Source organism: Camponotus vicinus, unplaced genomic scaffold (assembly GCF_025532165.1).
Source record: "Camponotus vicinus isolate PSW18456_S1 unplaced genomic scaffold, iyCamVici1.0 SCAF_13, whole genome shotgun sequence".
Taxonomy (NCBI): domain Eukaryota; kingdom Metazoa; phylum Arthropoda; class Insecta; order Hymenoptera; family Formicidae; genus Camponotus; species Camponotus vicinus.
The window spans coordinates 6242352-6256169 of NW_028141949.1; the positions used below are offsets into that span (position 1 = coordinate 6242352).

The 13818-nt window shown below is 36.9% G+C and overlaps 2 protein-coding genes across 3 annotated transcripts in view; both read left to right on the top strand.

The window, feature by feature from the left end:
• LOC145964140 (uncharacterized) overlaps positions 1–13818 on the top strand; it is a 32309-nt gene that overhangs the window by 6526 nt on the left and 11965 nt on the right. The gene's annotated exons all lie outside the window — the stretch shown is intronic.
• Positions 1644–8854, top strand: LOC145964141 (calmodulin-lysine N-methyltransferase). 2 transcript variants are annotated; one of them, XM_083086575.1, is made up of 4 exons: positions 1644–1778; positions 2286–2516; positions 2589–4692; positions 7662–8854. In XM_083086575.1, the coding sequence occupies exons 3-4, from the start codon at positions 4039–4041 to the stop codon at positions 8019–8021; spliced, it is 1014 nt and encodes a 337-aa protein (XP_082942701.1). In that variant the 5' UTR covers positions 1644–1778; positions 2286–2516; positions 2589–4038; the 3' UTR covers positions 8022–8854. The 2 variants fall into 2 exon arrangements, with proteins under 2 accessions (XP_082942701.1, XP_082942702.1); XM_083086576.1 differs by having other exon boundaries at positions 2286–2488.

Below are 13818 nucleotides of genomic sequence, written 5' to 3' on the forward strand. Positions count from 1 at the left end.
AAGATATATTTGTGGCATAGCGCCTAGAGGCTATCGGCTTCACACGGGGAACGGAAACCACGAGTACCAGTGTGCGACTGGATCCTATTTGTGTCAAACAATATAAAGTAGATAGCACACGTACATGCCCGCAGCCTCGGTGCAGTTGCATAAGCGCCGCAGGAGATACGCGTGCGGAAACCGCGGGAGCTCCGCGAAGAGATCACGACCTTTAATAAAATTGAATTTGCGCGGGATTATACGTTTCGAATTCCAATATGAAATATTGTATCTCGCGAAAAACTCCACCGTTGCATCCTTTAACTTTGAAAGTGAAAAATCGACAAATATTTAATATTTATGTGCTTCTGTCTCTTGGGAACTTCTGGTAATTTTTTGAAATATCAAAGCAATTTTATTAATTAATTTATTTTATATATATCTAGATATTTATGAAGAAAATGAGTTCAATTTTTAAGTAATTTACAATTCTATGAAATTTGCGAAATAAATATCCAGTCAATATATCTATGCTATTGTATAAATATGAGTATATTTATCAATGTTATAAATAATTAAATTTATAACCAATGAATTATTAGATTTTTAATTTTTCATAGTTAATTTCCTATCACTTATTTTCTTGTGATTAAAAATATTAAGCGTTTCCTTTATAGAAAATGTTAAAAGCTTATTTTTCAGTTCTATAATGTATAAGTTTCTCGTATAAATAAACCGTATAAATAAAATATGATTATGTCGGCTGTTTCCACGTACGAATTCGTTTGGAACGGTGTCATTGACCACTGAAAATTAGATTTCGCTATAATTATGACAGGACCGATTCGACGCGCCACGACAGGGAACGTCAGGGGGATCAATATCTCTCCAAGATATATATAAATATAGCGAATTCCAGAGAGTTGCGCAAATAATTAAAAGTTGACTTTTAAAAGTAGACATGTGAGGGTTTAATGGACGTATGGATCAACTAAGCAAGTACCGGCATTTGACGTTTTGATGCGTGCTTCATCGTATAAATCGCTAATGGACCTAGAAATCCGAGCCATCTGCGATAATATAGCGGAGATGTGAAAGACCGTAGACATACATTTAGTGCTTCTTTTGGTATCATCTTCACGATTCTCTCCCATGTTTACTTCCATGAAACTGGAGTTTTTTTCATCATCAATAATTTTATGTATTTATAAGACATACGATATATAATTGCCACATAAAGAAAAAACATCTAGTGCAGCGCGAATGTACAAATAATTCGGAACTTGAGCAAGCAACAGTAAATCCAATTTTCGAGGCTTATCCCTAGCAATATATTTCCGAGGAAATTGAATTTCGCTCGTATTAGCAAGGTCCATATGAAACGAAAAATGTAACTGTTGATTACTTGTGAATTTATTTGTAATGAAGATGCAATTTTTTTATAGTAATCTCGCGCAACACGTACTGTTTAAGAATAATTAAAAACCTAAAATTCTACGCGATTTTTATATCCTACCAAAATAAATATTTATGGTATTTATATTTAGATTACATATTTATATTTAGATTATATATTTGCATAAATTAACATTAGTATTACGAATAAAATGTTGCTTTTTTATGCGCACATGTTCATACTTATGCTCATATGTTTCGGCTGTCATAATTTGGCTTGCTTCCAAATTTTGTCACCGAGTAAAGAATTATCGAATATTCTGTGTAAACTTTCTTCTGAAATCTAATCCATTGAACGATGAAAAACATTTAAATATTTTCGATAATTATAAAGATATACACAGGTAATGAGAATTTAATGATTTACGCTAATGACTTATGTTACATTCTACATCGTACCTGAAATTAAGGTTCTGAGTCAAATCGCGATAAATGAAACATATATTCGTATACTATTTACATTTTATATGAGATTCGTTACATTTAGTTGAAATACTGAATTATTGTAGAAGATATTTATAAATACATAATGTGTGTGTTTCCAATGTTGCTTTTAACTGAATAATGAATTGTTTAAATTGGATATTTTAGATTTTAGATAGTATATACACATTGAGTTTACTTAATAAATTATTCACGTACGATAGATTGAATAAATTCTATATCGATATGATTGCGTGATATCAAATGCGGGATAACATTATTTTGTTTCCTTAAACTCGAAAATAAATAAAAATTACTTATGTATATATTTTTTATCATACATTTACATGATTAATATTGAACTGTGCATATGATCAACAATGAAAATAACCACATTTCAATATTCCTTCTGCTTTCGATGGAGCTAGCGATTATCTGAAGCATAAAATCGCGTAAACAAATAAGGAGCAATTAACAAATGTGACTTTCGTCGTTCGTCAGGAAACTTTGGCCAAAATTTAAACATTAATTTAGTGACAGTTTAATGTGTTTGCGCCTTGGCACGACACGAAAAGTGACCATCAGTTACTGATGTTGGATCAGGCATATGATACGCTCGGATAAGCCAGCTGTATATTATAACGGGGCATTTAATATCGGTTTCCCCTCCTTTTCCCTCTCTCCTTCTTTTTTTTGTATTTTTATTATAATAATATATTCAATATATCTAGAGGTAAAGCAATGTTTCGTGTTGGAATCGAGGGGAAAAATAAAAACGAAATCAATCAATCAACGTGCGTACAAGAATTGATTAAAGCTATAAGATATAAAACCAATTATAAACTGTCAAGGAAAATTTAAAGCGGATGGATTATGGTTCGTCGCATACGCTTGTTATCAGAAGCCCACGCATCGTTAAAACTTGGTAAAACTGGAACACCTGTCGAATATTCAATGCTATTCTGGCATTCCGTTTATCGAGAAGTTATGGCACTCGTAGTTTCGGTAGATTGACGAAACAAGGTGCATCATAAAAATAGAAAATAACTAGACTTATAACATACGAGAGCCGACAGCGGAAGAAATAATAGTAAAACATTGAACACGTGCCAACTGCAAACATCATTATTACTCTAATAGGATATAAAAATAATAAAATTTGATACGCGCGAGAAAAATGATAAACCGCGTATTGTTTCTATTTTTACCGCTGATTTATTATCTCGCGTTCCTCGCGTTTATCCGTCTTATGCTCTCGCTTATTCTCTCTGCATCATTAATGAAACGACAAACGATAAGTGCTGTTTGCCCGGTCAAATTGAATTAATAATTTCTTCCGTGCAATAAAAGCGCGAGCGATAACGTTTTACGTTATTTTTATGGCATGGCTCTTTTGTTCGAACGATAAATCTATCGAACGTCAGCGTGTAATCCATCACGCTTCTCCCCTCGAGAAGCTCCGAATTTTGGCGTACGCCGTTTCTACAGATTATACGGATTCGCTGTTGAGTGATTAGCCATTGAGCTTCGGAGCTTGGATAAGCTCGGGCTAATTTGGAATCACGCGGCGGCTCGAGCGACAGCGCGCCAGAAGATCTTTACGAAAGCGCGGCAGACACGCACGGGGGACCCGACGCCGGGGAACATCCGCGGAGAGACGCCGAACGGTGCGAAAGGTGGACCGGCGTGAAGCCGCAAGAGAGAGAGAGAGAGAGGGAGAGAAAGAGAAGGAGAAAGAAAGAGAAGCCGCGCAGGCGCCGAGCCAACGCTCGTGGAGAACGCTCGTCGTCCGCGTGGCGCGAGTTAGAACTTGACTTGGTGCTTTTAGTCTTGGCCCGTCCCTTCGTCCATCCCCGTCCTTGCCGGGCGAGAGCCGCCCGCCCCCGGGGCGAACCACTGTTTCCGAGGGGAAATATGTGTCTGGACCGGTCGCGGGAAGAAGGACGACGGCGCCGATTCCGTTCGACTCCGAATCGGCGAACTGTTGACAAGCGATAAGGAGGACCACGCGTCGCTCCCACGTGCCTTCCACGAGTTCGCAGCAGCGAAAGTGAGAGTCGCTCGAGACCAAGTTAAAGTCTCCGACGAAATTAAAGAAATAATCCAGGATATACAAGTAATATCGAGAAAAATTTGAAAGGTGGACGTTATCGAATTTCGATCGATGCTACCGATCGCGACATGTCGCAGGAGATTTTACCCCGTCGAGAAGCACCCTCGATCGAGACCAACGACGCTCGCAGCTCGAAGAAGAGCACTCGCGCTCAGCGTCGATGGCGCATCCTGGCCAGGGCGCTGACAGGTTCGCCGGAGCCGATCGGCAACGAGTCCGACGAGGAGGTATCGGTGAGGCGGTTCACCAGCTTCGGTTTACTCAAATGCGCACCGTTGGTAAACGCACCAACGGACGGCGAGTCCAGCTGGTGCGAGTACTCGACCCGGCTGGACGGCCGGTCGTACGACGTGCAGATACGTCGAATAAGCAAGTGCTTCACCGCGAGCGAGCTGATCGGCTTCAACAACACCGGCAACGTCTGCGTGTGGCCGTCCGAGGAGTGTCTGGCCTACTACCTGCTGAGGAACCGCGGCCTCTGCCGCAACCGTAGCGTCCTCGAACTCGGCGGCGGCATGAGCTGCCTCGCCGGCGTGCTCGTCGCCAAGTATTGCAATCCCAGCGCAGTGACGCTGACGGACGGCAACGTGACCAGCGTCGACAACGTGCGCTGCATCGTCGCCAGGAATGACATGACGCATCTGGTGGAGTGCGGCGTCGTGCAGTGGGCCCGGGCTGCCAGGGCCCTCAGACAGGCGGCGGTCAATGGCAACCGTCTTAAGGTGAATGTCCAATTGCGAGATATCGCTTCCTCGAGTCGGTCTGGAGTTCGAAACTGGGAGCGCGCGATTAAAATAGCGCTCTTAGATCGCGAGATCGGCGAACGGCCGAGAATCGATGAGAACCGCATTGCGAATAATTTTCAAACTTTACGTCGAGAAAGTACTCGACAGGTCGTAGATCGTTTCTTGAATTATTCCGACAAGTTCGATAATTTATGTAGCTATAAAACTTTCTTCTTTTATCGATTTTACTTCTTCTATTTCTTCTGGTCGTAGATGGTGGCGCGATATTTTTTTTTGTAGTATCATAATACATATTAATTCAACATCTTTATTTTCTCGATATGAAACGTGTTCCCATCGCTTTTCGATAAGCCGTATTTCATCAGATTCCTGTGAACAGAGGGCCGCGAACGCGTAATACATGTGGAAAAAGCATATTCTCAAAGCAACATCGGAGCGATATTGAAGCTGGACAAGAATATTGCAGCATTGGCACGTGCGGTCACAAAGAGGCCGGAAATTAAATATTGAGGATATTAATAAAAAGGGTATTTTTTCAGTTTTTACATTACGTGACGCAAGCCTATGTCTATATTAGAATTTACATTAAATAAAACTACAGTCGTGTTATTAACCAAGAGATTAAATTAATAATCATCATAAACTATAGACGAGAGAATAAATTAATAAATTTAAATAAATTATCATAAATTATAATCCAAGAATAAATTACGTCGGATTTGGGAGTAGAAAATAAATCAATAATCATCGAAAATTATGATAAAAAATATATATGATGTATTGAAATTTTTTGTAAAACGCATACTTTGTTTTCGATCTTTCAAATTCCCAGTAACATGTAATGGATTTTACGAATGTATCATGGAAATTCAAAAAACATTAAGCGCCCGCATTTGTACGAGTTCCGAGGATCTGTGCAAGTGACATTGGGATTTGCAAGGGTCAACTTTGCTAATCGCGGCCGCCGAGAATTCAGCGTGGTCCGTCTACTCCAACGATCGAATAACGCGTCTCGTAAACTCCCAAGTCCGACGTGATCCGCATCAGCGATGAGGACGATGACGAAGAGTTCGCTAACCGTCGACACGCCTGGTTTCGCGATTGCACATCCTATGCTACTCGTTGCCACGATCAATGAGTCATCGCGGTCATCGCGAGTCGATGAATGGAAAAATTGAACCTTATACCGTAAAGAAATCGGGAATCGCGATTCTAGAATTGATGGTGAAAGCGATTTGCGATCGCGCGACGACGAGTCTGTTATTTTCGCAGAACGCGAAAAAGCTTGCTCCACAAGTCGGGAAAATTTAAAGATACGAGAGAAATTGTATCAATTTGGCAAAATGATAAGTCGGAGTAATAATTTTTAACTTACGACATCTGCGAAATATCGTGAAGTAGATATTGTATGAATAAAATGTTTCATGAAGCACGTGCTAGGGTCATAGGGTCACGTAACGAAGACACGTGCTCTCGCTGCATGTTCGAAATGTCATGGTACTATATATAATATGCCTGTCACAGGCATATCTTCGGAAATATATATGGAAAGAAAATCTGACATAAACCTAATACAAGTCCAAATATTTAATTCATCTTGGATAAAATTATTTTAAATATTAAATTAATTTTTTTATTTAACAAACAATCTTTTTGCAAATTAAATATTCAATATTATATGATATTTATTTTTTTTAATGTATTTTTTATATAAGATATTTATGGTACTGTTTCAATATTGCTCTTTATATTATATTTTTATGTTGCATATGTGTATAAAAAGATAAAAAGAGATAGGTAGGTAGATAGAAAATGTTTTTTGTACATGTGTATCCTCCTCTCTCGTTATAAATGTATCCACATGGGAGTGTAGAATCCCCGCGTGATCATTGTAATACCCCGGCGGGATATATGGACGCACCATTCGGACATTTCCGGCTAAACCTTAGCTCCATTTCCGGTAGCCTCCATAATGTAGCCTCTGCGTTCTTCCGGCAGATCGTAAAGTTCCGCGCAATCTTTTTCGTGGGAAATTTCCGTTTGGTCGGGATCGACCGAGATCGTGCAGCGTCGAGACAAAATCGGAGATTGTTCGAACGATTGACTAAGATTAATTGTAAAAACGGATATTCGGCTTCGCACACATATACACCCGCACACTCGTCTATCTACGCGAAAATTATCTTTGAATTTATCTGAAAAACCTGACGTTGAACGATTGAATTTTTTTTCAACGTATCTGACATTTGCGATTGGTTCCTCTAATCTTTTTCTTTTCAATTTGTTTATTAAAGATACGGTTTAACTTGATTCATTTGATTAATTTGATTTTTTTGTTATTTTATTGGCGAATTTAATTACTTTATTGATCGAGATAAAATCATATAAAATATCGCGGATAAGTTTTATATATATTTTTCGAGAAATGTATATCTCTTCTCTTTAAATCATCCTTTACATGAAACATCTTTTGTACAGTAGATTGCTTCGTCCCAAATAAAACACATTATTCTTTTTCACAATATTTTAGATGACTATAATACTATCTTTGGATTGTAAGAAATAATGATTTTTATAATTATAACTTTTTCGATTTTAAAGATATTAGGGAATTATTAAAAAAGAATTATTTTAAAAGTTTTGAAAGCTTATTGTATTTCTTTATAATCGTTTTTTATTCGCCACGGGAAATAATTATAAGTTTAATTCGAGCCATCTTACGTTAATAAAAAGTTTCCAATTTCCTACGAGTTGTGTCAAACTCTTTTTGTAAGTATTTTACAAATGTACGAGGCGAATTTTGCTCTTCAAATTTCATTCGATTTCGATGGAAGCGATACTCGTACTTCGATTTGAGTCGACATTCCCGAATACGCATAGTGATTTGATCTCATTCCTAACGCCGGGTTGAAATCTGGATTCCCGATTGTGATTTTTCGATGTAGACGCGGACAGTGGACGGCGACGAGGATGAGCGATTGCCACTGGGTCTTTACGACGTGATTCTGAGCGCAGACTGCCTCTTCTTCGACGACGCCCGATTGGACCTCGTGGAGACGATCTACGGCTGGCTGGCCGACGACGGGATCGCTCTAGTGATGGCACCCAGACGCGGGACGACATTCCAGAAATTTGCCGAGGCGTCGATCAAACGCGGTTTCATAGCGCGACAAACGGAACTGTACGACGATACGGTATGGTCCCGGCATCTGGAGCTGCTGGAAAACAATCCGGAATACTGCCCGGATCTGCACTATCCGGTGTTATTAGAGCTCACGAAGCAGAAGAAGACGCCGCCCGGATGATCGAGCTCGATCGACGACGACGAGGACAACCAGCCGGACGGAAGTCTCGGCGAGGAGTGAAAATGCGTCAACGTTGTTTTTTGATACGGACTTTGCTCGCGCACGTAGAATTAAGCGAAAAGATGGAGTACATCGAGTGAGGAAATAGGAGACATTTGCCATATAATGGGACATAAAGATGCACATAAGACTGCCTCCATGTCGTTCGGCAATGTCAAGGCCGGTTTTTTATTAGTCATCTGATGAAACGTTTAGTGCTCGCATGCACTCGCGGATCGATCTTCCGCTGGTACGAATCGTTCCGCATCGTCGCCGTTATCGGGAAAGTTCTGTAAGGAAGATTTTCCCGTGCGAGAATCGAGCTTGAACATGCCCCTCGTTAATTAACCCCCGAGTGTTTGCGGTAGATATTCAATATTTTATGGATAAATGCGTATAGCTGGAAGTACAAATATATTAAAATGGTATTTGTGCTTTTAACATCTGATTTATTTATTCGCACTCAATCGCACGTAATTAATTTAGCAGAGATACTTGTTTCTATTTAAAATATTTTATATAGGATACACGGATGTGTTTGCGCCAAATTATGCGCCGTGTGATATAATGAACTATAATCCTTCGCTTTAAATTAATCCAGAATATTGCGAGGCCCGCAATATTCTCGTGGCGAGTGAGACTTTTATCATTTTACACGTAATATGTACCAGAAAAGAGAAACAGAAAACGAGTGTCAATGGCAAATTGAAAATTTTCGAATAACTCAATATTGTTCAGTGAGAAAAATTTAGATATTTCAGATTATCTTTCAAATATATTAATATCGTAGCATATATTGGGCGATGAAGATATTATATTATATTATAAAATAGAGTCTCAGATTGGTCAAAGTGACCGAAGATTAAATAATATCAGGGATATTAAATCGGCATATATTAATCTTTTAACAATAAAATATATTTATAAATTACAAATATTTCAAGGTAGATCATACCATCTATTATATATTATATATTATAATATTCTTCTCCCATCCGAGGTTAAAATATGGCTCTTAATAGGGAGGACTCTTTTTAGAAGTACCTGATTTTATATCGAATTAAGAGTAGGATTATCGGAAAAACGAGTTTTGGACTCGTCATTAGAATGCCATTTATAATACGATAATGCGATATCGGCAATTTCATCAATCATTGATTAAGATTTCAATCCTAAATAAATGGTTCGAGATACTTGTCGAGTTCCTCGTTCTTTGCAGTTGAAAGGACCAATCGTGCGAAACTGAATAGTGTTTAGATACAATTGAATTGTATCGTTTCCACAGTTTATTCTATTAATTGCGCTAAAAGACATTTCCGTACTCTTGGATAATGAAAAAAGTAACAATTAAGAATTAACGCTATTTGGGTCCAAAAATATAGTAAAGCTGGGCAGAGGTATAATAATGACGATTGCGGTTCAGCGATAGAGACGCTGAATCCAAATATAAATAAAATATTATTTGTTATGCTTGTTACTATGGACATAGGTATAAATTGTTATAATCGAGACATAATTGCAGGATAAATCTAAGGAGACTTGCAAAAGAGCTAATCTTATTTTGTCTTGTTTACATTGTATATTGTGTGCGATGATTTATTTATTTATATATTTATTAAGAGATTCTGATACGTATAACTTTACGACAAAATAATTCTCGAGTATTTCTTAAGTATTTCGCGCGTTCTAAACACATTTTACCTCAAAGGACCAAAAAAATCCATACGTATGTATAGTTCTAAAAATCTAGTCAATAGAAATGCCAAACTTCCATTCTACGTACCTCCTTACATAGTCTTAGGTATCCATAAAATCTCTCTATTCGTGTAAAGACGGAATTGTAATTAATAGGAGCAATTAAATTATTACATCGCTAAAATAAAAAGCTAATTTCATGAAAAAAAAAATGATAATTTCTTTTCTAACGTCCGATCGTCTTTTTCCAACAATCCGAGATTAAAAGTGCTATAACCGATCTTTTTTTAGAATTGTTAATCTACGTAGCTAGATGAACATTAATTTATTGAATCTTTCGTAGTCCGGGAGAAAGCCATTTGTGTACATGTGCATACGAAAGAATCTTGCCAGTAATAAATTATCTTCACTTAAAATGCCGCGTTTTTTTCTCGTGACTTACAAAGATAATACAATCGTCACGTTATGTTTGCGTCGCGTGACGCTAAAAATGCCATTGACAAATCCACAACGACGTGATCATGTCAGAATAAATAATACTGTTTAACGTTCAACGTTCGAACATCCTGTCTTTCTCCGTCTGTCGCGTAATAGCTATATTTGCTCGTCTCGATTCTGTCTATGTAATCGACTATGTACGTAAGTATCCGTCTTCTCTTCCTCCCTTGCCAGAATCTGACGCAATCTTTGCCTGGGTTTGTCTCTGCTTGATTTCTAATGTCAAGTTAAATTGAGTCAGGTGTCTCTAAGAAGTTTCCAAAAGGCACACATTTTCAGTCTATAGTTTTGACTTTATGTTGACAATTTACGTTGCGATTTATGTAACGTGTCAGACATCCCAGAATAAAGCAAGATATCCAATAATAGATCGAATTTTCAAGAGTTACTAGTTAGCACACTCAAGCAAGGAATATTTTCCATATATCAGAGTAAAATATTTAGTAGCGGTATTTAAAATTAAATATAAATATAAATTGCATCTTCTGCAGTTTTTCAATCTATAATTAAGAGATCTTTAATTAAATTCAAAGTATCGGATAATTAATTATATACAATAAATAACAATTAATTAATTATAATACAATTCCAGATCGATGAAATAAAGCGTGGATTAATCATTGAAAAAAAAATTTCTGGATTAAATATAACACAATCGTACGATTATTAATTTCGCCAAAAAATACAAAGCTCTCGATTTACAGGTTCAATTTCATCTGAAGATTACGTCTGATTGCTGAAATCTAAAAATGGAAACCTTGATACATGATTGCGATTAGCAACTGCGTTTAGTGTAACGAATGATACAACGAAATATAAATTGCCCAGGAAAGCAAAATCAATCTTAAGAACATCTCGAAAATAATATCGTTCGCCAGTTTATTTGATCATCTGCGAGATGTGTTACGTGTGTTATATTTCGCTTTAACTTAACTACATGTTACTTCGCGCAATGTGCGACATAAAGTTATAAATTCGGTCGTTCTAGATTCGGCGAAATCAACTGAAATTACACAGGGTTGTCTCGTCAAATTATATCTTGTACGTTTACTGTTTATTTTAGTCTATATTAACAGTTGTCAGACACGAGAAGAGATATCTTTAAACAAACACAACCTTTCCTCGTGACGACTATATCTGCGTTATAAAGTCACATATCTTTTAAAGGTATGTAGATATTTCGACATGTTATTTCATTTAAATGTCTCTCAAAACAGATGCCAATTGAAGGCACATCATTATCGATACCTAGTGAGTGCGATTAAGACACTGTTGTCATGTGACTGATATTCAATCATGACTGATCGCAACATAATGTTTTAGGGCCGATGTACGCTATTTTTAGGACGCTTCATGTTGCCACGCTTACAGCATTCGTAATTATCTTCACCGCCATGGTAGAGCTATAAAAAGGGAGAACACGCGTCAGCGATTCGTTTATATAATTAGATACTTTTCCCGTCGCGCGGCCTCATTAAAATCACTGTAACTAACATAAGCGTGTGCGTGCATCCGAGTTGATCGATTGCGGTAAGTAAATTTCCATTGCGTCCACATAGAAGTGGCTTTCACGCTGCTGAGAATAGATTTTTAGCCGGGCTGTACGAGATTTTAAAGTCCGTAAGTGCACTCGTTTGCCCAAGTGCATCGCGCAACAAAGGAACAGCTGATCGGGATCGAACTTTAAAGAGCTTCTTATAAGCACTCCTTCGCCAAAAACCCCGGAATGTATTAATCTATCGTCAGTCAACGTTATATTTAATCTCGCATTTAACGACAGCGATTATTTAATTAAAATGAATCTTTAATTAAAACGGAACGAATATTTTAATTATCACGTTACTGATATTAATTTAGCACGAAAGAATTCGAATTAAATATTACGCGTGAACATTCTCTATAAGAGAAGATTTATAGATCAAGCTACGCGCGCAGAAAAATCAGTTTCGGAATAACTAATAATAATTGCTTCTCTTCGAATAATAATTAAATAATAATAGCGTGTGTTGGCAAATAATATTAAATTAAAATAATAATAATAATAATAATAAATTAAAAATAAATAATATTAAATTAAAATAATAATAATAATATTAAATTAAAATAATAATAATAATAATAACAAATTAAAATTAAATAATATTAAATTAAAATAATAATAATAATATTAAATTAAAATAAAAAAATAATAGTTTTCATATATATATAATCATGTAATGTAATCTATACGCCTTATAAATTAAATTTATTCAAGAAGAATGTTGGCTCGTGAAATCGTGTTTTGTTGAAACAGTTTTCAGGCTCATCTTTTACGCGCCGTAGCCTCGATTCATTAAATAGCTAAGATATCATCAGAAAATTTGAAGCTAGAGGTGTGAAATATAACGTGAGGATTATTAACGTGCGAAATGGGATATCTCGCGAAGAGATCTCTGTAAGGAGGTCAAAATGTCTATAGGGAAACTGCAACGACTCCGTCGCGAGCTCGTTAAGAGGACCGTTTTATTAGACACACAACGACGTTCAGATTTCTTTTTTTTCTTACATGACGCGATGCAAATAATATAAACTTAAGTTTGCAGCAATCGTCGCGCATTCGCGTCCTCCGCATAATTTCCAACATAAATTTCTCTCCACAAGACTTTCCCGCTGGTATCTTCGCGCTTGACACTCCAATGTTAAACAACCGTTCGGTTGCTTTACGGCCGACAGATTCGACCAAAGTAACGACCACTTCTACGACTTTATATATATTTATTTTACGAAGCTCATCAGTACACTGTTAGGTCAACCTGTATCTTATATTATATTTCTCCCGTAAAAATAGAAATTTAATGATAAATCTCTTTATTTTATATCATATTTTTATATGATGATCTGAATTTAAGATACGGTTCATCAAAAATGGAATTAAATTAAAGATTACTTCCATTTAATCAATTTTTTTAATAACTTTACCGCAAAATAAATTCTCTTTCCCTTTCTCTCCTTTATTTATATGATTTTAATAATTTTAATAAAAATATTTTAAATAGTACTTGTAAGATTAATTTTTAACAGTTAGAAGTATCATATTTTATCGATGTAACTGTTTCAAATAATTAGAGTATCCGTGTTTTTTCCAAATGCTTATGTATCTGAAATTGATCAAAAATAGTTTTCATGGTTGGCAGCAAGCAACGCCAATATTTATTCGTAAGACGGGCGCTAATGGATCCAAAACGTTTGTTGCGGCAGGCAAATAAAACGATCGCGGATTTTCACATTTTCGATGGTATCGGAAGAAGGCAAAACTTGACTAGCGGAATTGTACGGCGTGATATAACGTGTCCGCCACGTGTTAATAATATTTATTTCGACATCAAACCCCCATTTAAACGCCCGTGTAACATGTATAAACGCAGCATCGAGCAATACTCCAGAAATAACGCGGCATGGCCCTTCGACGAGCGGCTGACGATTATTTTACGGCCGTCTTTGTTTCGTCTCGCAGCTGAGACTAATTGGCCTTTATATAAAAGGAGCCAAGTGCACGTCAGTTTATATATTTTCTTTTTGGCGTCGG

Excerpts from the sequence above, each read along its gene's own strand:
- LOC145964141 (XM_083086575.1), top strand. The coding sequence starts at position 4,039 with ATGTCGCAGGAGATTTTACCCCGTCGAGAAGCACCCTCGATCGAGACC. Across the intron at positions 4,693-7,661 it reads TCAATGGCAACCGTCTTAAG|ACGCGGACAGTGGACGGCGA; the intron begins GTGAATGTCCAA and ends TTTTCGATGTAG.